Source organism: Phoxinus phoxinus (assembly GCF_949152265.1).
Source record: "Phoxinus phoxinus genome assembly, chromosome: 15".
Classification (NCBI taxonomy): Eukaryota; Metazoa; Chordata; class Actinopteri; order Cypriniformes; family Leuciscidae; genus Phoxinus; species Phoxinus phoxinus.
In genome coordinates this window covers 15,405,938-15,427,529 of record NC_136890.1, presented here as the reverse complement: position 1 = coordinate 15,427,529, position 21,592 = coordinate 15,405,938, and the positions used below count along the sequence as shown (strand labels likewise).

Sequence of the window (21,592 nt, the reverse complement as noted above, 5' to 3'; positions counted from 1 at the left end):
TCCCGTCTGGTCCCAGCCAACGATAATGATGGTTATGGAAGGAATGTGTTACAACACACAGTGCATCACACTATGATGAGCCCTGTCCGCTGTCAAAAGTGCCTTCAATGGGCACCAGAGCATCGAAACTGGATCTTAGAGCGGTGGAAGAAGTTTGCCTTGTCTGGTGAGTCCTGATTTATTTTACATCATGTGGACGACAACAAGCTGGTGGAGGGAGTGTGATGCTCTAGGTAATGTTCTGCTGGGAAACTCTGGGTTCGGCTATGCTATTGGTTAACTATTCAGTTTTTAGTAACGTTTGCACAGTGGTCTTATAGATGTTATGACAATTTTTTACATTATAGCCATGTTCATGATCACGTCACATCCATATCCCCCTGTAGCCCAAGACTGGTTGACCACTGACGCTAAGCAGGGCTGAGCCTGGTCAGTACCTGGATAGAAGACCTTCTGGGAAAACTAGGTTGCTGCTGGAGGAGGTGTTAGTGAGGCCAGCAGGGGGCGCTCACCCTGTGGTCTGTGTGGGTTCTAACGCCTCATAGTGATGGGACATTATACTGTAACAAGCCTTCGGATGAGATGTTAAACCGAGGTCCTGACTCTCTGTGGTCATTACAAATCCCATTACACATCTCGTAAAGAGTAGGGGTGTAACCCCGGTGTCCTGGCCACATTCCCTCCATTGGCCCTTATCAATCATGGCCTCCCAATAATCCCAATCCACTGAATTGGCTCTATCACTATCTGTCCTCTCCACTATAGCTGGTGTGTGGTGAGCGCACTGGAGCCGTTGTACTGTGACCGCCGTCACATCATTCATGTGGATACTGCACACTGGTGGTGGTTGAGGAGAGATCCCGTGATATGATTCTACAGCGCTTTGGGTGTACAGCAGTACATAGGAAATTCATTCATGATAGCACCTAGGGTCCCACAATCCCATGGAGCAGTCCTGTTAAAAGCCACTCTACACCGTAACTTTCCACTTCATTTTATTTCATTAGTTTCACACCAGTTCCTCAATCGGTTTTACGTTCCTCATTAAATACTTCTGATCTCATCTCTTTCGGTCTCTTTGTTTTAACACACCTCTCTTATCCTGGGGTACCAGATGTCTTCTGTGTGTGGCAGATCTGTGGCATTTAATGCAGCAAAACCTGTAGAGAAACATGACAATACCATTACTGACTGAGAAGGTACACGAGTGTGTGCAGGGTTGCTGCAAATGTACGGCTTTTTAAGACCTTTTTAAGTCCTGAAGAAGAAAAAAAGTATACTTTACACTTGGGGTTGACCAATTATCTCTTGATATTTTGGGGGATTTTGTCAATAATAATAATAATAATATATTTTGGTAACAGTTTATTTTACTGTGTCCTTGTTACATATGTTACTTACAATAGCAATAACAGTAAATTATGCATAATTACATGCAACTAACCCTCAACCAAATCCTAATCCTACCCTAAACCTATAGTAAGTACACATGTAGATAATGATTATATTACTCAGTACTCAAATATATAATTACACAGTAACAATGACACCTTTAAATAAAGTGTAACCCATATTTTCTACTGAGTGTGTTTTAGAGCTGGTTTAGGCCTGTCTTGGACAGCTGACGGCTTAAGATAATTCTCCTTTAATATTCTGAGATGAACTTTTTCATAAAGGGAAAATATAAAAGACTAAGCAAGATTTTGTAATGCAAGCGGGAACCCATGTGTGTGTGACATGTACCTGTTGCGTTACATTTCCACTTATCCAGTGAAAGGATGGCTCTTGATGGGGCGAGAAATGCAAAAGCACTAGCTTGGAACAATGGAAGCCTGGAGGCAAAACACACACAAAAACACAATAATCAAATCACAAGAACACATACGCTCAAAAACAACAACAACAACAACTCTTGTGCCTGGGAAGCATCTATTATGTGTGGCTGACAAGAAAAGCTTTTAACCCCATCATGAGGTCACTCTCCTGAATCAATGATAATCCACCAACTCCAGAACAAAACAGTTTGGAACTCTTCAGCTACTGTCCCTAAACACGTTCCAACAATACTATTTACAGTTGACTGTGTAAAAATATGGGATGCAATTTCACGAACTGACTTTCTGCAAAGGTGAAACCGTATCACAGTACCACGGTTGGATTCACTGAGCTCTTCAGAACGCCCCATTTCCCCCACAAACGTTTGTAAAAGCACACTATAAAAAAAGTTGCTGCCTTAAAGGGCACCTATTATGGAATTTTGAAATTTACCTTTCATGTAGTGTGTAACATAGATCTAAGTGAACAAAAACATCCTGCAAAGTTTGAAATATGAAAGTGCACCGTATATAAAGTTATTGTCTTTCAAAAGTGAGAGTCGACTCTGAGTCATTTTTATGAATCGTTAGAAGACCGAAGCTTTTTCTCTGACTAGATGACGTCAACTTGTCAAGTTATTTGAATACGATACGCCCACTTATTGCGCTCCAAGGCCAGGGGAAAATATCATGGCGACGAGACGCTGTGTTCTGAAGTGCGACTCAAAAGCAAACTTTTTTCATCTGCCCAAGGAGGAGCATTTGAAGACTAAGTGGCTACAATTCATATATACACAACTATACCACAGAAGTATAGTCCGAGCCTTGTGCTTTGTTCGCGTCATTTTGAAGACGATTGCTTTTTAAATGCAATCAAACTTGGATTCGCGAGCTGGCTGATATTGAAGGAAGGTTCAGTTCCAAGTGTATTTGCATCAGCTTCCTCCTCCGTATCACAACCTGTAAGTGTTATTAATAATTTTTGCTTTTATATTTTATGTAGCATGCTTAATAATTATTTTGTTTGTTGTGTAAGCACCGTTTAGCTTATGGGTCTTCAATGGCAATTGTATTGAGATATGTGAAGTGTTTGTCGTTGTTTTCGGAGTTGTCTAAAGAATAGAGTAATACCTCGTAGTAACGTAACTGCATTTTTTTTTTGTCAAAACGTTATGTTTATGCATCGGGCTAACGCAAACAAAGACTGATTGTGCTTTTACAATATGAACTCTGGGCTATGCTCGCTAACAACATTAAATTCTTTATCTTATTTTTCGTTTTTTACTACAAACTATAAAGCAGTGGACTATAATCATTATTATAATACAATTTAATTGATAAAAGCATCATTGCACTCCGTGTTAAAAATAAGTATTATCTCTGTAAACACTGCTGGGTCATCTGACCAATCAACGCAGATCAGCGTCGCGCAAAGGAGGGGTTTGAAAAACGAGTCGTTGAACGAATCATTTGGGAGTCGGTGAGCAAATCAGGTAAAAATAAATGCATATTATACGAAAACAAAAGTGTTTTTTGTCATTGCATGCATGTAAAACTGTTGTTGGGGACTCCCACAACAACATTATGAACATTTTAAATGTCATAATAGGTGCCCTTTAAATTAAGGACAATCAACTTGGATTTTTAAGTCATTTCAACTTAAATTACATTAAACTGACTTATACAAGATTCAACTAATTTTTACAGTGTGTGTGCATGGTTAGGTGCTTGATTTTATACACCTGTGGCAATGGGTCTGACAAAAACAACATGAATTCAATAATTAAGAAGTCTGTCCCAATACTTTCGTCCATATAGTTTATTATATACAGAACTGCTTGTGGATATCTAGTTAACTTGCTATGAAGCAAATATTTTAAAAGATTTATGCCACTAACATGACACTGGCAAATCCCTTGATAATTAAAAAATAAATATGACCCAAACACAAATAAATAGTAATTTATTAATATTTTATATTTAACAACTATACAATACTATTTATATGCTATTTAATACAAATAAGCAAAACGCAGCAAAATGACTTTAGAATATATTGAAAATTAGAAACATTTAGAAAACTAGCGTAATAACTAAATCCAGTAGAGAAATTAGTTTGTGAATTGATACATATTCATTGTAATGCTCATGCCTGAGACAAAGGTTTGAGCAAAGCCACTAGATGTCTCCACACACACACACTTCTCATTTCATCACTGATATGGCTTCGATAGTCTACAAAACAAGGCCAAACTCTCGCTCTCATTCCTTTCCCCCACTAAAGTAAAGTGTTGTGCAACCATGATAACAAACATGGCAACTTAAAGAAAAAAAAACAGGTTTTACAAAAATTAAAACATGTTTTAATACAATACAAGAACACAGATTAAAAGGTTTGCATTGTGTGTCTAAATAAAGAGAGAATTGTTTAAGGTCAAAAATCAATTGTTGGGAAAGTGGATTAGATGTACAGTAAGATGTATTACGGTAGGTATCAGTGGTGCAGTGTTATGTCAGTATCATTAATATGCTATAATAGTTTTTAAAATTTTGAATTAGACTTCATATTTTATGTTTTATAATGATTTTAGTAAAAGTAATTTTGTTGTGTTTTTCTCTTTAAACAAAAAAAGCGTATATAGTTTTTATTTACTTACTAGTTTTAGTGATTTTAATACTTTAAACAAAAATGAGAAATTTGACCTTGGCAACTAGCTAAAAAAATAGCTATTTTTTGTATTTTATTTGAGTTGATGTTTATTTTTGTCAGAATGTTTATTATTTTATGGTTTTAGTTTTATTTAATGATAATAACCCATTCAGGCACAAAAGACCGCTCACAGATATGTGACTCAGCACACAGGTCTGACGGCAACACTTGCCCAGTCCTTTCCACTCTTATCTTCCTCTCATTTCCCTTTTTTTGGTCACTTGCTCAGGTTTCCCTGGAGACAGCATGTGCCACGAGCAAGTGACGTCAGAACAGAGGGATCAAATGCGCAAGAAAGACATCAGACGGCCCTCTTACACATGGGGCAAAGTGGCCACAAAAGAACATTGAGTGCAAGACACAGAACAGGCCACGTCTAAATGTCTTTATGACACAAACAGCCTAAAGGATCAGACCTCTACATATCCTCACCCTGCAATATAGACTGTGTTCCAGATTCCTTATACTCGTACACTTGTCAATTCATGCTTCCCTGTTGGGGTTTTGTGTCACATAAAACTGTATTGCGCCATACATTACATTAAAGTGAAAAAATCAACAGTGGTAACTTAGAGGAAATTTCCTGAATTGCTGTGATTGATGCTTTATATTTTGGTACGGGCTTAAACAGATCCAATGCACTGCTTATTTTATAAGGGACCAGCATGTACTCGTTTTAACAATCCTTATTCAAATCAGAGGTGAGGCCACATGAGGGAAATGGAGGTGCTGGACATTCCACATTGATCTACCCTCTCTGATGGTTTGCAAATTATATGAATATACAAAATAACTAAGAAACGGAATTTTGTCAGCACATTTATTGAATCATGCTTCGGTTTAATATTTACAATAACCGGTAAAATGTTTAGGGTTGTTATGATTTGTTATAAATCTCTTATGCTCACCAAGGCTGCATTTATTTGCATTTATACAGTATAAAAACAGCAATATTGTGAAATATTATTGAATATCATTTTTAAATATTACTCAAAAGGTTTTTTGTGTAATACTTGCATATTTTTTCAAAGCAAAGCTAAATGTTCAGCATCATTACTCCAATCTTCAGTGTCACATGATCCTCCAGAAATCATTCTAATATGCTGATTTGATGATCAAGAAACATTTATTCTTATCATTCATTTAGAAAACGGGATTTTTTTTTGTATTCTTTGATGACTAGAAGGTTTAAAAGAAACAGCCTTTATGTGAAATAAAAAAATGTGTGTGATGTGACATTATAAATGTCTTTATAATTAATGCTACAACAGTTATTGGTCAGTATTGGAGATTTTTGTGTGTGCAAATGATCTATCAGTATCAGGCGATATTGGATATGATGGTGAATTTCAAATAAAAAAAAAGGATACAATTTTAATATTGGGCATGTATTGGCCAAAACATGAAAATAATGCATACGTACACATTTAATAGCAAACCATAGGCCTATAGGCTTAGGAAACGTAAGAGAAGGAACAGAAGAGAAATCCACCCAATTTCAGCTTGGAACACTGATTTAAATCTCTCACAATGTGTCCCTTCCTCATTCTCAAGCCACACTAAACAGCACCAGTTTGCTGCCTGAATTGTAGCACTATAAAGAGCTGAAGGCCTTCATTACAGAGTGATTAAAGACCCTGAAAGATCCACAGATGACCACAGCTAAACTTGAACTGAGCCATTTTCTCCAGACCTCCTTAGATTTTGTTCCTACAAAAGGCAGCTCTTCAAAAAATGTAACTGGACAAAAAAATAAATACATGTAATTGGAGAAGAGAATGTATTTAAAAGTGCACACACGCACGCTCTACGCACCTTGTAAAAGTTTGTGCTAAATCAAAGCCAGTGAAAAAAAAAAAAAAAAAAAAAACCTTTATGCAACAGGAACGCCCTTCCTCTTCACAGAACTGAGTGAAATATTTCCAAATCTAGGTTACTGGGTCACTTCACTTTCAGCAGGAGGGAGGAGAAAGACAAGGAAAAGGAGGGGAAATAAAGAGAGAGATCAAAATAACAGAATGTAAGGTGGAGGAAAGCATTGAACGAAACAACAATAGTAAAAAGGTCTATTTTGTTTACATATATTATGGAAATGCATATTGAACTATCAAAAGACTAAAAAACATCTAGATTTTTTAGCCACATCAACCAGCTCTACTGTATTTAAAAGTAGGATTATATCATGAAATAACATGTCTTGGTACATGCCCAGACATAAACAGCAAAATAATTACAGCATTAAAAACTGTAAACTCCAAATTCACCTTTGACAGGTCATGACGTTTGTTTTTGTTCTGACTTGCCTACCCAACCCACAAGAACAAGACGTACATCGCAATGTGATAATAATGTGCTTACGCTGTGAACAGGCAGTTTTATGAGGACAATTCTGAAAACTGAGATTCTCCACTGATGTCTTGACTGTGGTCAGATTGTTCTACAGTAGGGATCACACTGGTAAATAAACTTGTGACAACACCGGTATTGTGGGCATCAGGTACCGGTATCGAGATATTGAAGTCACTTTTGAATGTGAACAGGCTTAGTTATTTGGCTTAAGGTTAAAACATTAAAACCAGTTAAAATTCCTCTTTGGCTAAAATGTGATTTTTAAAAACATAGCTAAAGTTCATTTTGTAATTAAGATGCCTTTTTAATGTTTAGTACGTGGTTTGTTGTGGGAATGGACCAGCCTAGTGACAGAGATTCAAACAGGAAGTTGATCTGTTTTTAATGGGATTTCTAAAGGAAGTAAGAATGTACCAACTTTGATGTAATAGAGGGGACATAGGAAAATATGATGTCATGAGCAATGTAGTCTCGCGTAGCCAGACCTTCAGACTGACGGCTGAAGGTCTGGAATTCATAGCAGCTTTCTTTGGCCAAGGCCCGCCCATAAGGCCGTTTGACCGACATGTCAAACAACCAATTACAGTTCGTTTCGTTCAGCGTCACGTTTTGGTGCGTGGAAATGTCCCCACAACAACAGACCGGCGTGCAACAAGTCTCCACTAAGTGCCTCAAACAAAACTCCTGGACATCTCTTAAAGAGTCTATGCCGTGAACCTCGCATACTTTCTACGTTTAGCTGATCTTGATACATGCTCATTGTCACTCATGTAAACAACAGTTTTTCTTCCGCAATCACGTCTGCGCTTTGTTTCCCGGCGGACTGAAAATAAACGCGACACTCGCGCCCCCCGGAAATCCGATAAAATTCAACCAATCAGATGACGACTTCGACATTCCTGAAGTGTTTCCAGTTAAGTGTACCATATGCATCAGACGTTTAGCCAACGTTCCGTGGGCGTGATGTCTGAGGCGGAGACTATGAGCAATGTGACTTTTGGTTAATGGAATTCTTTTCGCATTAACTAAAGTTTATCCATGGCTCTAAATGTAGCTAAATGTATTGTGTTCATTCCAGGGTTTGTGTTGTTACTGTTGTGAGAATTTGTATGGTTTAGTTTCCTCTTTTTTTGTTTTGATGGTGCTGGCCACCTCTCCTATAAATACAGTGTATGTCTTTTCTAGTAAGTTGTTACTTATCGTACCCTGGAAAAGTGGTGCTGATTTTGGTCCTCTGTCAGTTTGAGAGGCCCAAGCACAATTAAGTCCTTTTTGAATACTGGCTTTTTCCTGTGATGTAACCCAAATGGAATATAATTTTGTGATATTTTTTTAACTGTTACAATTTTTGCCTTTTTCCTCTCTAATGAGGCTTGATCACTTTGTTTCTTTAAGATTTAAGATTAATTAAAGACTGTCACATTTGAAGACCATTTGCTCCCTGTTTTGTGGCGATGGACACATTTTTTTTGGTTGCGATTTGCTAAAGCTCAAGGCAGATCCATCACATCGTTATACACACTTACTGTAAAATGTGTCACTCCTTAATGCCATTCCTTATACAGTAAAAGATATTCGGCAATGATGCTCAGGATCTGTTGTGCAGCAAAACCTCCAAATCATCTTTCCTTACTACCGTAGCTAGCCTATTCTACAGTAGATGTTATCTTCTCTACCTTATTAAACAAAAATAGAGTGAAGCAGATGCAGTACTTGCTGAGCTAAAGTGTGCTTGTAAACTAAGCCTAAATCTAACATCCTGAAAATAATCAATAAAACCACCCACATACGAAACAAAATACTGTTTGTACTACAAACATGAACACAATTTACTGAAAACTTTCATGTTTCAATCACATATACATACACACACACAAACACACACACACACATACATATATATATATAACATATACATTTATATAAAGTTACATGTTAACTGTTGTGCTTGTTAGTTGAGTTGGGTAAACTCCACTGGCAGTGGAGCAGTGCATGGGATTCACCACACAGGCCAGATTTTAACCTTTGTTCCTCATTGCAATCCCATTGCTCAACATGTCTGGAACATGTTCTAACAGCTAAACCTTGCTTTAACAAACTCTCACTTACCGGCAGCCAAAGGTAGTCTGCAGCAGGGTGGTGATGCCCACGCAAAAGAAAATGGTGCCAATTAGCTGACTGGTTGCCCATTGGTCATGACCCACACACATGGCTTCAGCAAGCAGAAAGGGCACAGCGATAGTTCCACTGAAACAGGTAAGGTAGTGCTGAGGAGAAATGATGTGGAAAGAAAAGAATATCTAGCTCTTTATCTCTGTAATGGAGAACATCAAATCTTACACAAGCCTAGAGTAACTGCAGTAAATGTAGAGTCACTGCTGTAAAGATGCGCGTCACTGCTTTAAAGTCTAGGTTTCACTGATGAAAGTCACTTCTTCAAAAGTCATGGGTCATTGCTGTGAAGTTGTGGGTCGCTGCTGTAAAGTCTAGGGTCACTGCTGTAAGGTAAAGGGTTACTGTTGTAAAGTCTAGTTTCACTGCTGTAAAGTCTAGAGATGTCCCTGCTGTAAAGTTGAGGGTCACATCTTCAAATTCAAGGGTCACTGCTGTAAAGTTAAAGGTCACTGCTGTAAAGTCTAGTTTCACTGCTGTAAAGTCAAAAGTCACCGCTTTAAAGTCTAAGTTTCACTGCTGAAAGTTAAGGTTTACATCTTCAAAGTCGTGGGTCACTGCTTCAAAGTCTAGTTTCACTGCTGTAAAGTCGAGGGTCACCACTGTAAAGTCATGGGTCACTGCTTCAAAGTTGCGTGTCACTGCTGTAAAGTCTAGTTTCACTGCTGTAAATTTGAGGGCCACTTCTTTAAAGTCTAAACTTTACAGTCACTGCTATAGTTGAGTCATAGCTGGTAAATGAACATCTTAAATGTCTGAGGCTCATCACTGTGGCTGTGTATGCGTTTTGTACCTGTAAACCCAGGAACACACACAGGTACCAAGGTGGTGTGTCCTCTATGGTGTATATCATGTCCATTCTCCTGGCATCTGTGCTATCTGCACTGTCCACAGTCTCTGACATGGAGCACTGATGGGGAGAGGAAACACAAGACACATGGGAGTTAGGCTATGGGACATCCCTATGGCAACTCATCCCTATTACAGAGAAGCTGAGTGAGAGCTGTACACTATATACGCCATCAGAGCGCACACACACACGACCACACACACCAAACCTGCTGGCAATTCAAATAGCATCAGAGGGAGATCAGTGACAGCATATCTAATTATCCTGAAATAAACAGACTGCTTTATAAACTCAGTTCTAATCTTCCAAATTGAAAGATATTACAATAAGAGTTATTCTGTTACATGTTAAAGTGCCCCTATTATGGATTTTTGAAAATGACCTTTCATGTAGTGTACCATAGCTCTAAGTGAATGAAAACATCCTGCAAAGTTTTAAATCTGAAAGTGCACCGTGTATAAAGTTATTATCTTTCAAAAGTAAGAGTCAACTGAGTCAATTAAAATTAATTGTTTTTCAAATGAGTCATAAGCCGTTTTGTTGTGACGTCGAGACGAAACATTAGCATTTTGCCCGCACACTTATTGCGCGCAGACACCAGGGAAAACTTGAAACCCCAAACACTGCAGCTGATTCCTGTGGATTCTGGATAGTATCATGTCGAGGAGATGCTGTGCTCTACAATGTGAAGGTAAAGCTATTTTTTATCACTGCCCAAGGACGAGCATGTGAAGAATCAGTGGTTAAAATGAATCTTTACCATGATACTACAGCAGTATAATCCTAAACTTTAGCGGTGTTCCCTTTATTTTACTGACGACTGAAATCTTGGAGTTCAATGCAGGATTCGCAAACCGCTTGCTCTTGAAAGACGGGTGTTCAAAATACTTTGTTTTGAGTTTTATATCCTGCTAACTGGCCAAATCACAATATTACCGGTACTGTCTAACTGAAATACTTTTGCTAATCAGTTGTGGGCCACTATTACCTAAAACTGTCTATGCAGATTGTCTGTCGTTCTCACTACTCTGAGGAAAGATTAAACATGGAGCAAGATTTGTTTTACCAACGGTTGTTACATCAGTCATTCACGCTATAGCTCGGCTAATGTATTGCATACAGGAACTGTTATTGATACAGTTTCCACGTAATATATTAGAAACATACTCTGTAAATAAATGAGTACAAGTAAAATAATCGGTTGATGACATCATGCACTTTTTAATGCTGATGGTGAGGAATTACAGTTGCAACATTATGTTCAAATGTTCCTCAAACTGAGTAACATATCACTTGAGAAACGTCCTGCTCGAGTCGTCCTTGTGATGGAGGTTCGGGTTGAATAACTAGTTCTTCTAGTGTTTCATCATTGCACTCGCGCTCGGATTGATATGGTAAAATCGACGTCATTGTTCGTTACTGCGTTTAGTTTATGGTGTAGAAGAAGCCTCAGGACAAGCAGAGCTGATGTTGTGGCAATGGGAGTTTTTGTTTTCGACGAGTGCTGTACAACGTAAACCACAACAGACTGAGCTGTCTGGCCAATCAGAGCAGAGTAGCTCGTGGAAAGGAGGGATTTAGAGAGATCGATTCATCTGGCGAGTCGTTTGAGAATCATTGAAAATCTGGTGATGTATATTATGAGAAAATTAAACCGTTTTTTGACCTTTGATTCATGTAAACCTGTTGTAGGAGACTCCAAAACAACATTAGGAAACTTTAAAATAGCATAATAGGGGCCCTTTAAAATAAGCTGTAATGGAAAAATATGTACTATTACTGAAAACTAGTTTGAACAATTTAACTAATTAAACCACAAAGCAAACATACACTACAGCCATAAAATTCTTGTCTGTCTTTGAACATTTTGAAAAGCAGTAAGATTAGCCTTCAGTTGTCCCTTGCTACAGTTATCTTTGTTTTAAAGACAATATCGGTTTTGTGACAATGGATATCTGGATTACCAGTCAAATAATTCTCATTGCTGACAGATATTACTGGGAACACAGAACCAAAGAAAAAGTCAGAAACCCAATGTGTTGCATCAGCATTGCTGAACTGAAGGCAAGCACTGAGGAAATTCCACTGCAATGTTGTGACCTCCCAAATCCCTGATCCCTCTGTAGGGGAAAAGTGCCGAGTCATAATGACCGAGCTATTACCGAACAGGGCTTAATACAGAGTGGATAAGCAAGACTGGTACGAGTAGCCCCTTGATTTAAAGGTGAAGTGCGTCATTTCTACACCAATAGCATAAAAATAAAAATAAAAAAAATAAAAAAAAAACTCACCTTGTCCTCAGTCTGGCTGTCTTTCGCGTAAATGGCCATGAGCTGTGTGTCCTCTGCGTCTTGATCTCCAGGGGTTTGAACGGCACCGTTAACCACCTGTCAAATACAGAGATATTTGCAAAGATCACATATTTACCAAGCAACAAGACAAGGAAAATGGTTAACGCTACTAGCAAACTTTTCTATTGTTATCACAAAAGATAAAAATGCATGTGGACGTATCTGTAAGAAATCAGACAATACGTAGTTTAGTTTGGCACACAAAGGGTTACGATTCCAGAAGCTTTGCTTTGGTCCATTTGCCAAATTCAAATACCAGGGTTTCAGTGTCAAGCATATTAGTTTTACCTTACGACCTCATGACATTACACCCCGACACTGACGAGACTTATCAGCCCACTGAAGTCCACAAGGGCAATTTCACACACACAGATAAGTGATCGCACTCATGTAGGGAAGAGTTCACCAAAACAATGATGTTTAGCTGTACAAGGTTTTTTGGTGGTTCTTCATGACATCATACTAGACAGAAGATTCATGACTGCACAAACAACCTTTTGTCTTTCAAACAATAATTACATATAGAAATATCTTAGAAAAAAAGCCTAGAGTATTAGAAAAGAACACGAGTCCCTAATAATCAACAATTGAGAACGATATAACAAAAGAACAAAACAAAAACAAAAGAATGATATAATCCACATAACTGTTATAAAAGAGTGTTTGCTATGTAATTGTCTTTAAGGGAGTGGTGGGCATGACTAAGGGAAACTTGAGTCTTGACATGAATGTCTTCATAATGAGTGAACAGATAAAGTTACGGAGCACAAACCATAGTGGGCCGACTGATAAAGGGATACTTCTGTGGAAGGATGAGATAAAAACAACTCTGTAATAGATAACCTCTTATAGAAGCGCACACACAAGAAAGTAAACATTGACATGTTTATTAAATGGTTCACGCTAAAATAACTCACCCTTATGTAGTTCCAAACCCGTAAGACCTTCGTTCATCTTCGGAACACAAATTAAGATTTTTTTTTTCCTGACACCCCATAGACTGCAACGCCATTACCATTTTCAAGGACCTTAATGTTATGAAGCGGCGAGAATAAAAAATAAATAAAGACTAAACACAGTCCAGCATCACGTCAGAACGCCGGCTTAGTATTGGCCGGATCCTGTCAGCATCACATGCATGTGTCATGGTGCTCACGTGAACAGCGTTAGAGACTGACACGGAAGAGAAGAAACAGTTGAATGAAGTCGTTATTATTTTTTTAGCGCACAAAAAGTATTATCGTCGCTTCATAACATTATGATTGAACCACTGTAGTCATATGGACTATGTTAACGAAGTCTTTACTACCTTTCTTGACCTTGAAAGTGGTAATTGCGTTGCTGCTATAGGGGGTCAGAAAGCTCTCGGATTTCATCTAAAATATCTTCATTTGTGTTGTGAAGGTCTTACGGGTTTGGAACGACATGAGGAAGAGTAATTAATGACAGAAATTAAGGTTTAAATATGCATGTTTAACAGCAAATACGCTATCAACACTATCAAAAAGCAGCAGCTGGTTATTTCAAGTTGTTCAGGTTTTTTTTGCTTGTTAATGAACCTTTCCTGCAGTGATAAGATAACACACATGAGGTTTAGACCCACATGTTGAGGGTCCAAACTGTTACAAACACCAACTGTATAATTAAATCTATAAAGACTTTAAAATAAGGTTTTATTCATTAACATTTGTTAACTACATTGACATGAACTAAGAACGAACTGCACTTCTGCAGCATTTATTAACATTTGTTAATGTTAATTTCAGCATTTAACAATACATTATTAGAATCAAAAGTTGTATTTGTTAACATTAGTTAATGCACTGTGAACTAACATGAACAATGAACAGCTGTATTTTTTTTACTAAATAACGTTAACAAAGATGAACAAATACAGTAACAATTTATTGCTCATGGTTAGTTCATGTTAGTTAACACATTAACTAATGTTAACAAATGAGACCTTATTGTAAAGTGTTACTGTTAAATATATATTTTACTATATGTTAACATTTGGTATTACACTAATAAATCATTTTTTATCATTTAATTAATCTTGGTTAATGTTAATGTACAGATTATTCTTCACTGTTAATTCATTCATGTTTGCTCTTAATAAACCTTATTCAGATCAGCGCCATGACAGGTATGCGAGCGAGGCTGTGAGGGATAGACTTACTGTGTTTTCAATTGCATACGCGGTAAAGCTGTATGAAGCTCCTAGATCACTTATAATTTCCTCAGTTCATATTGTCTGGGGTTTTTTGTCTACTGAAATTCCTCTGAAAGATATTTTTGCAGTGTTTGGTCTGCAGAACAATCCAAAAACACATTGAATGTAGAACCCACTGAAGAGATGTACTCGCTTTCATTCCCGTTAAAAATCAAATATGGCGCTGCTGTGAATAAGGTCTATACATTAACTAATGTTAAACAACAACTTGAAATTTTGTAGTATTTAAAAATGTATTAGTACTATACATTATCTTTCAAAATTGGAAAAAAATTAAAATAAAATATTACAATTTAAAATATTTTAAAAAAGATATTTTAAAATGTAATTTATTCCTGTGATGTCAAAGCTGAATTTTCAGCATCATTACTCTTCAGTCTTCAGTGTCAAATAATATGATTATTTGGTGCTCAAGAAACATTTCTTATTATTGATAATGATTGTATTATTATTATAATGTATTATTACAGTTGATCTGCTTTTTTCAGGATTATTTGATGAATGGATCATTCAAAAGAACAGCATTTATTTGAAACAAATCTAAAAAATAAAAGTATTAACTGCCCCTAAAAATCTTACTGAACCCAAGCATTTGAACGGTTAGTGTATTTATAACACCACTACATTTATGACTTGTGTGTGCATCTTCAAAAGAAACGTTGTGCCATAATGGTAAATCTGTTGTTTGTCATTCATGGAAGTTTATTGACTCTTGAAATAGAACAAATTCTGGAAAGCCAGATTTTAAAATGGCACTTCCTTAAAGTAGGATTTTGCATACCAGAGTGACCTGCTTAAAAAGTACACATGACCATGCACACAAGCGGTTGACACACACCCTGTCCTGTCACTGTAATGACAGGCTTGAAGCTATTGTTTTTTAGCCCTATGATTAGCAATACCACACAAACACACACACACTCACAGGGATGGGATAGAAGTGTGCACTGTGTTTGTTCTCCTCTTCATATTTGCCAGGCTCTGCGGTGGACTCCATGGATTTGGAGGTAGTGTTTTTACCAACACCCATTCCTTCCTTTTGCTCCTCTTCCTCTGGCTCGGTTCCTCTCCTCCGCTCCCTCTCACGCTCGGGTAGAAACACTGCTGCTCTGCCTGTCAGCACACACTCATGCTCCACTGATTGGCCAGCCAGATCATCTGAGGTGAAACAGAGCAATGCTATTAATGAATGCAATCATCGAAATCACATTCATCTAATGACTTCCTGCAATCATTCAACAAAATAAAACAATCCATACAGTCATAAACCAATCTAATTAACTGAAAATCATCCCTTTTTAATCTTGAGTTTGTCAAATTAAAATGGAACACTTTGCAAAGTCAAAGGCAGAATCAACTGGACAAATAACTTGAGCAATGATATCGGAGAACATATCAAGTGAATAATTGATTATTTACTCAAATTAACATACTCGCATACCCACACTTACATAACTGTGTTTTTGGACTCAAACAACCATTTATTCAACAATAATTTGTGATCAAACACAAGGAAAAGATGATTTGGAAAAATGTGAGGTAAAGAATGATAAAAAAGAAGAAAAGACTGTAGAAGATTGGGAAGTGGGATGACGAAGATAGGATGGAAAACAGAAGCGAATGAAAGAAAGCGTGTGACTGGAGAAGGCCAGAACGCTTTATCAGCGGATGTTGTTGATTTTGTTAACAGTCAAGTTCTGTTTACTTTTCTTGTGGCCTTGGGCCAGCATCCTTCCCTATTAATGACAGTGATTAGACATGTCAGCTTCACCACCAACGGCTGCACCCTTCCCCCTACAGCCCATGATCCCTCAGCAGCCTTGAACTCCAGGACGATCACATCTGCTCGGTATCTAGAAGCCACAAAACCCCCTCAGCGCTACACATGCAGTACCAGATTCTTACACGCATCCAAACTAGGAACGGTCATGACAAACGACGAGATATTTTGTCAACCATTTGGCTTCTATTCCTTCTTGTGTTACATGACAAATAATATAACAAACATTATACGCATCAAATTATGTTTTATGTACTTAATATTTGATTAATAATATACATTTTATAGATATAGATTTATATTAATATGACATTTAATAGATATTCTTACTAATAATAATAATAATAGATACATATTTTGTCAATCACTTGGTTTCCATTTTTTGCTGGATTGGCCCCAGCTCCTCTAACTGTGTATATTAAACATAAAATATATAATATTAAACAGAAAAAATATGATAAATATTATATATGCATTTAATATATTATTATGAAATGTATATTTACTAGATTTTATTATATTATAGTTTTTGTTAGGCCAAAGTATAATGTACATATATATATACATACATATACACACACAAAAGATAGATAGATAGATAGATAGATAGTAGATAGATAGATAGATAGATAGATAGATAGATAGATAGATAGATAGATAGATAGATAGATAGATAGATAGATAGATAGATAGATAGATAGATAGATAGATAGATAGATAGATAGATACATGATTCTGGATAATTGAGAATCACGATTTTTCCACAATTCTGAAACAATTAAACAAAATAATGTTACAAAATGTGAACTGCTGCAGACCAATTAATAATGTCTATTTCATTTGAATGAATTATAAAAAATAAAAATAAAAAAATGGTTTGAATGAATGATTCAATGACTCACTCATATCTTTTTCCATTACTGGATGAATCAGTGTTTTTGAACAAATCTCTTGAATGAATGATTCAAATGACAAATATATATATTTTTTAAATCCACTTGTCGCCACCTACTGGTGTAATCAAGTTACTTTCAAATGGTGATTTACTCTATTGTGATCTCTACTGTAGACATCAGTGTTTATATCTACCGTATGTACTTTATCCCAGTACTTCTGTGACAATCTGAATGATTCTAACACAGATATGTGATATGTGGTTGAAGAGCCTGTCTGAGAAGCGGCTTCATAACAACTGCTCTGTCTGTGGGTCTGTGGCAGGGAGAACGCAGATTTGAATGTTCACTGTGATAGTACTTGTCAAAGATTTAATAGACATAACGAATCGTTGCAAAAATATCGAGTGGTTGTTTGCATCGAGATCACAATCTTTTAACGATAAATTATGCACATTTCTTTTGTGAATAATTTCCTCATTCATTTGACCAACATATAACCAGTCAGACATGTTTAAAAGTTTGGCAAAATGAATGCTGGGTTGTCAGATTGCCTTCATTAAAACCAAAATGACACTAAATGTGATTCTCACAATATGTAAATCAAAACAATGACATGGATAATGTCCAATATATGAAAAAGATAACCTCAGAACAATCTTTCATTTACAATATGCTCAAATGTGATTTTTAGATATTGCATTAAAGAGTTGCGGTCTTCTTAAAACAAAATCTTATTTACAGTTTACTAAGCAAACTGATAAGAAAGTTGATATCTGTGACAGTCTATTGATTTTTATTTGGAAAGAAGGTGTCCTGAGTGCAAATCCAAGTGCAACTGGGGACAGTAAAGAAATAAGTACCTAGTTCACACATCACTCCCACCAATCTGGTCGGCCGGAAGCATCTGTGTAGGAGGGGTTAAACTGGGAGAAGGGAAGGATAGAGGGAAGATGGAAAAGAGGAAGAAAAAAGAGGTAGGGACATGGAAAAGGAATGAGGGTTGACAAAAAGAAAGATAGAGGAGACAGGTGTTAATCAGCAGCAAAATTCAAATCACAAGCCATTTTCATATCATTCTATTTCAAATCATCATACAATCGAAACGGTTTAATAAACATTGATATTCTGAATGTGCTAGCATATAAGCAAATCTGTGCCTTATAGGCTTCACAAAGCGTAAACAAATACAAATACAAACAAATAAACTACCAAGTTCCGACAAAATCTTTGGCATGCAGTCGATTGCCACAGACAATCATTTGGACTCTTCCCTTAGTTTGTACAAACAAACACAGTGTTTAACACAGTAACTCCTTTCCTTTAACTTTCAAACCAAGTAGCTTTTTGTCAGTCAACGCAGTGACCCTTGTGAACCCACTGCAAAATTTGCCTGGGGAATTTTTTTTCGCCTTCACGAGACATTCCCAGTTTCCTACTGAAATGACACAAATTTGCTGAGTAACAGTAAATGTGACCACCCTTTAATATCCTATACCAAATGGCACCCTTTGTTCTGTTCCTCCTTGTGTGAATTTACTCTTTGCAGACTGGACTGCTGGGTAAAGTGTGCTCTCTGCAAAACAGCATACAGTAGTAAAGTGGAAGCTTGTGAGCAACCCTACTGACAAAGAAAATGACTAATTAAACGATAAACCTAAATAGGATCTTTTCTCAATGTTGGTGGCACAAAGCGATTTGGCGGGCAAACGTTTTTGATAGATTCATTTGATTAAATACAATAAAATGAGTGTTACATTACCAATAAATTAACGAACAAAGAATCCCGGAATGAGCATGTACGAGTTCAGAATGCGCTGATGTAAGAAATACGTTTTGGGCCGATCATAAACCTGTCTGGCCGTTTACGGCAAGCTTCACTGCTTTTAATTGTTTTTCTAAGTAAAAAACATTTCGTCACCAGAATAGTATGCATGTAGTGTACGTTTGCCGCCCGATACAAAGTATGCACTGATTTGCACCTACATGTGCAATGAATTTGTTTTGCACTAATCAGTTGTTCCTCAAGATTGCAACACTGGCCCAGGTCGTTGTTTCACATTAGAAAATTTAACTAAAGGAGACAAAACAACAACAACAGACACAACAAGATCTTGTGAGAGGGGGTTATAGCTGCAACTTTAGTTTAAAAGAATACAAAGATGCATCGTAACTTCTAGAGATAAATAGCGCAGGGACAAAGATGTATCTTTCTAGAACGCATGTGTCGACCACCCGCTATACTTTAAAAGACTATGAATTCAGGACACAGGCTTGTGTACGCATAAATTTTTTTTTTTTTTTTTTTTTTAAAAAGTATACTTTGAGCTTCAGGGTTTAAATGTAATTTTCGATGAATGGCATCACAGAGTTAACCTGTATTTTGGTACTGATTTTTGAATGGTATCTTACAGGTAAAAAGACGTTGAACAGCACATTGATATATTACCGTGAAATTGACAGATATTCCAGGTAAATACACAAGAGTTAACGTGTGAAAGGGTGTCTGCCTGAGGCACGTAGACGAACAGAGAGAGCTGTCAGTTTATTTCAACATTCAGAATGACTCCTGTTAGTCACGACCCATAAGGTATAGTATGTGTCCTAGTAATGTGATCATCAGCGGACGGTCCAAAACACAGCAGGACGGATTCATCCACAGATACTGCAGTCTCACACGGTTTGAGCAGATTTAAGGCTCTTTCACATCAAGAACGATAATAACTATTGGTAACTATAACAATAACTATAAGAGTACACACTAACTCACAATAATGCTCTTTTCATTATAAGCTTTCTGCATTTGTTCCTTTGTGCCAATATCATTGAAGTTGTGGTGTGGACTTCTTTTACATTAAGTTTTTAAAACTTAATCTTCTATTGCTCTACCAATGGACTAAAACTAACTTTTTGCCACACCTGCCAATGGCCGGTGACAAAAGAAAATTTATGGGCCATAAATAAATAATACCAATAAATTTTCCCAACCATGAAACCGATTATTCCTTAATAAAGTTGCAAAAGTTTTTCGGTCAAGAACAATGAGTGTTTTTAATATTAATCAAACAACAAAAGACAAAGAACAGACAGCTGCAGAAATATTACTGCTGCCACTTTATACTGTACTACTGGATCCAATATACTGTTAAACATTCAGTCAACTGACTATGTTTACAAGGATACTTGCCAAGACATGGCAATTTTACATAATATTGTTTAAATATGTCTGTTCAAGCACAAGAAGAGGCGAAAGAGTTCAATTCCGTATTTGTGTGCTGTCTGAGTTGCGGATTTCTGGGCGCATGCTTCGGATGTTTGCACACAAAAAAGCAAACAACGAATTAAGTTCTAGTTATATTTAAATTGGCCAAGCTTAAATTTTCGTAGTGATGCAACACTGGCCCGTCAACGGTCCAAAAATGTAACCGGCCAACTGGCAATTAACAGAGTTTCATATATTCGCCAACACAGATTTTTTCTCACATTTGGCACTTGGCGAGTGTTCATTTTAGGCCCCGTTGCTACCGTTGTAGTTATTGTTCGTTGTAGTTATTGTTCATCTGATTTCTTCTTCCACTTGTTAATTAATGGTCTGAAATCCAAAGGTGGTATTTGACAGTCAGATATTTATAGGTCAAGCGCATCCCTGGCAGCCATGTCCGCCCTCTCATTACCAGTCAGGCCAAAGTGACTTGGAGCCTAGCAAAAGATAATATTAAAGTTTTCCTTCATTGAAAGATCTAATTCAGTTAAAATTTCAACAATTATGGGGTGGTCAGTCTTTACGGATTCAAGTGCTTGAAGACAAGACCTTGAGTCAGAGGCAATTAAAAAGTTCCATTCTTGACCCTTCTCAATATTCCTCAGCTGTGAAGATAGAGCCTTGGTCTGGAATTCAAATGCCATACTAGCCTTGATGTAAGAGAGGACCTGTCTCTTAAACATTTTCACTTCACATATTATAAAGACGTTTGAGAGACAAGTCCTCTCTTACATCAAGGCTAGTATGTCAACTCACATGTATCCTATACAGTTTGCATATCAGCCCAGCAAGGTTGTAAATTATGCCCTCATTTACATGTTACAGAGGACCCATGCACACCTGGACACTCCTGATGCATCTGTGAGGTCAACATTCTTTGTCTTCTCAAGCACCTTCAATATAATCCAGCATCGACTGCTGTGCGAGAAGATGAGGAGAATGCAGTTGGATTCATCATTGGCCCTGTGGTGTATGAACCATCTATCCTGCAGACCACAGGTGGAGATGGTATCCAGCCACAAATACCTTGGTGTGCAGCTTGTTAACAAGCTGGACTGGGAAGAGGGTGCCCATTCAGTTGTAGGGACTGAATTTGAGCGAAGAATACTCTCTCAAGTTGTGATTGATAATGCAAAATCCTTCACATCCACTTAACAACAGCACCTTCAGTTACAGAC

The 21,592-nt window shown here is 37.1% G+C and overlaps 1 protein-coding gene across 2 annotated transcripts in view; it reads right to left on the bottom strand.

The window, feature by feature from the left end:
- Positions 1–21,592, bottom strand: part of slc23a2 (solute carrier family 23 member 2) — a 43,978-nt gene that overhangs the window by 9,368 nt on the left and 13,018 nt on the right. The window contains exons 2-8 of one of the 2 annotated variants that reach the window (XM_079638488.1): positions 18,016–18,078; positions 15,405–15,637; positions 12,187–12,282; positions 9,839–9,955; positions 8,983–9,140; positions 1,744–1,832; positions 1,093–1,160 (exon numbers count right to left, since the gene is read on the bottom strand). In XM_079638488.1, the coding sequence (XP_079494614.1) occupies positions 1,093–1,160; positions 1,744–1,832; positions 8,983–9,140; positions 9,839–9,955; positions 12,187–12,282; positions 15,405–15,637; positions 18,016–18,028 (774 nt within the window). In that variant the 5' untranslated portion in view covers positions 18,029–18,078. The remainder of the gene's footprint in view (positions 1–1,092; positions 1,161–1,743; positions 1,833–8,982; positions 9,141–9,838; positions 9,956–12,186; positions 12,283–15,404; positions 15,638–18,015; positions 18,079–21,592) is intronic. The other variant, XM_079638489.1, reaches the window with a different exon arrangement.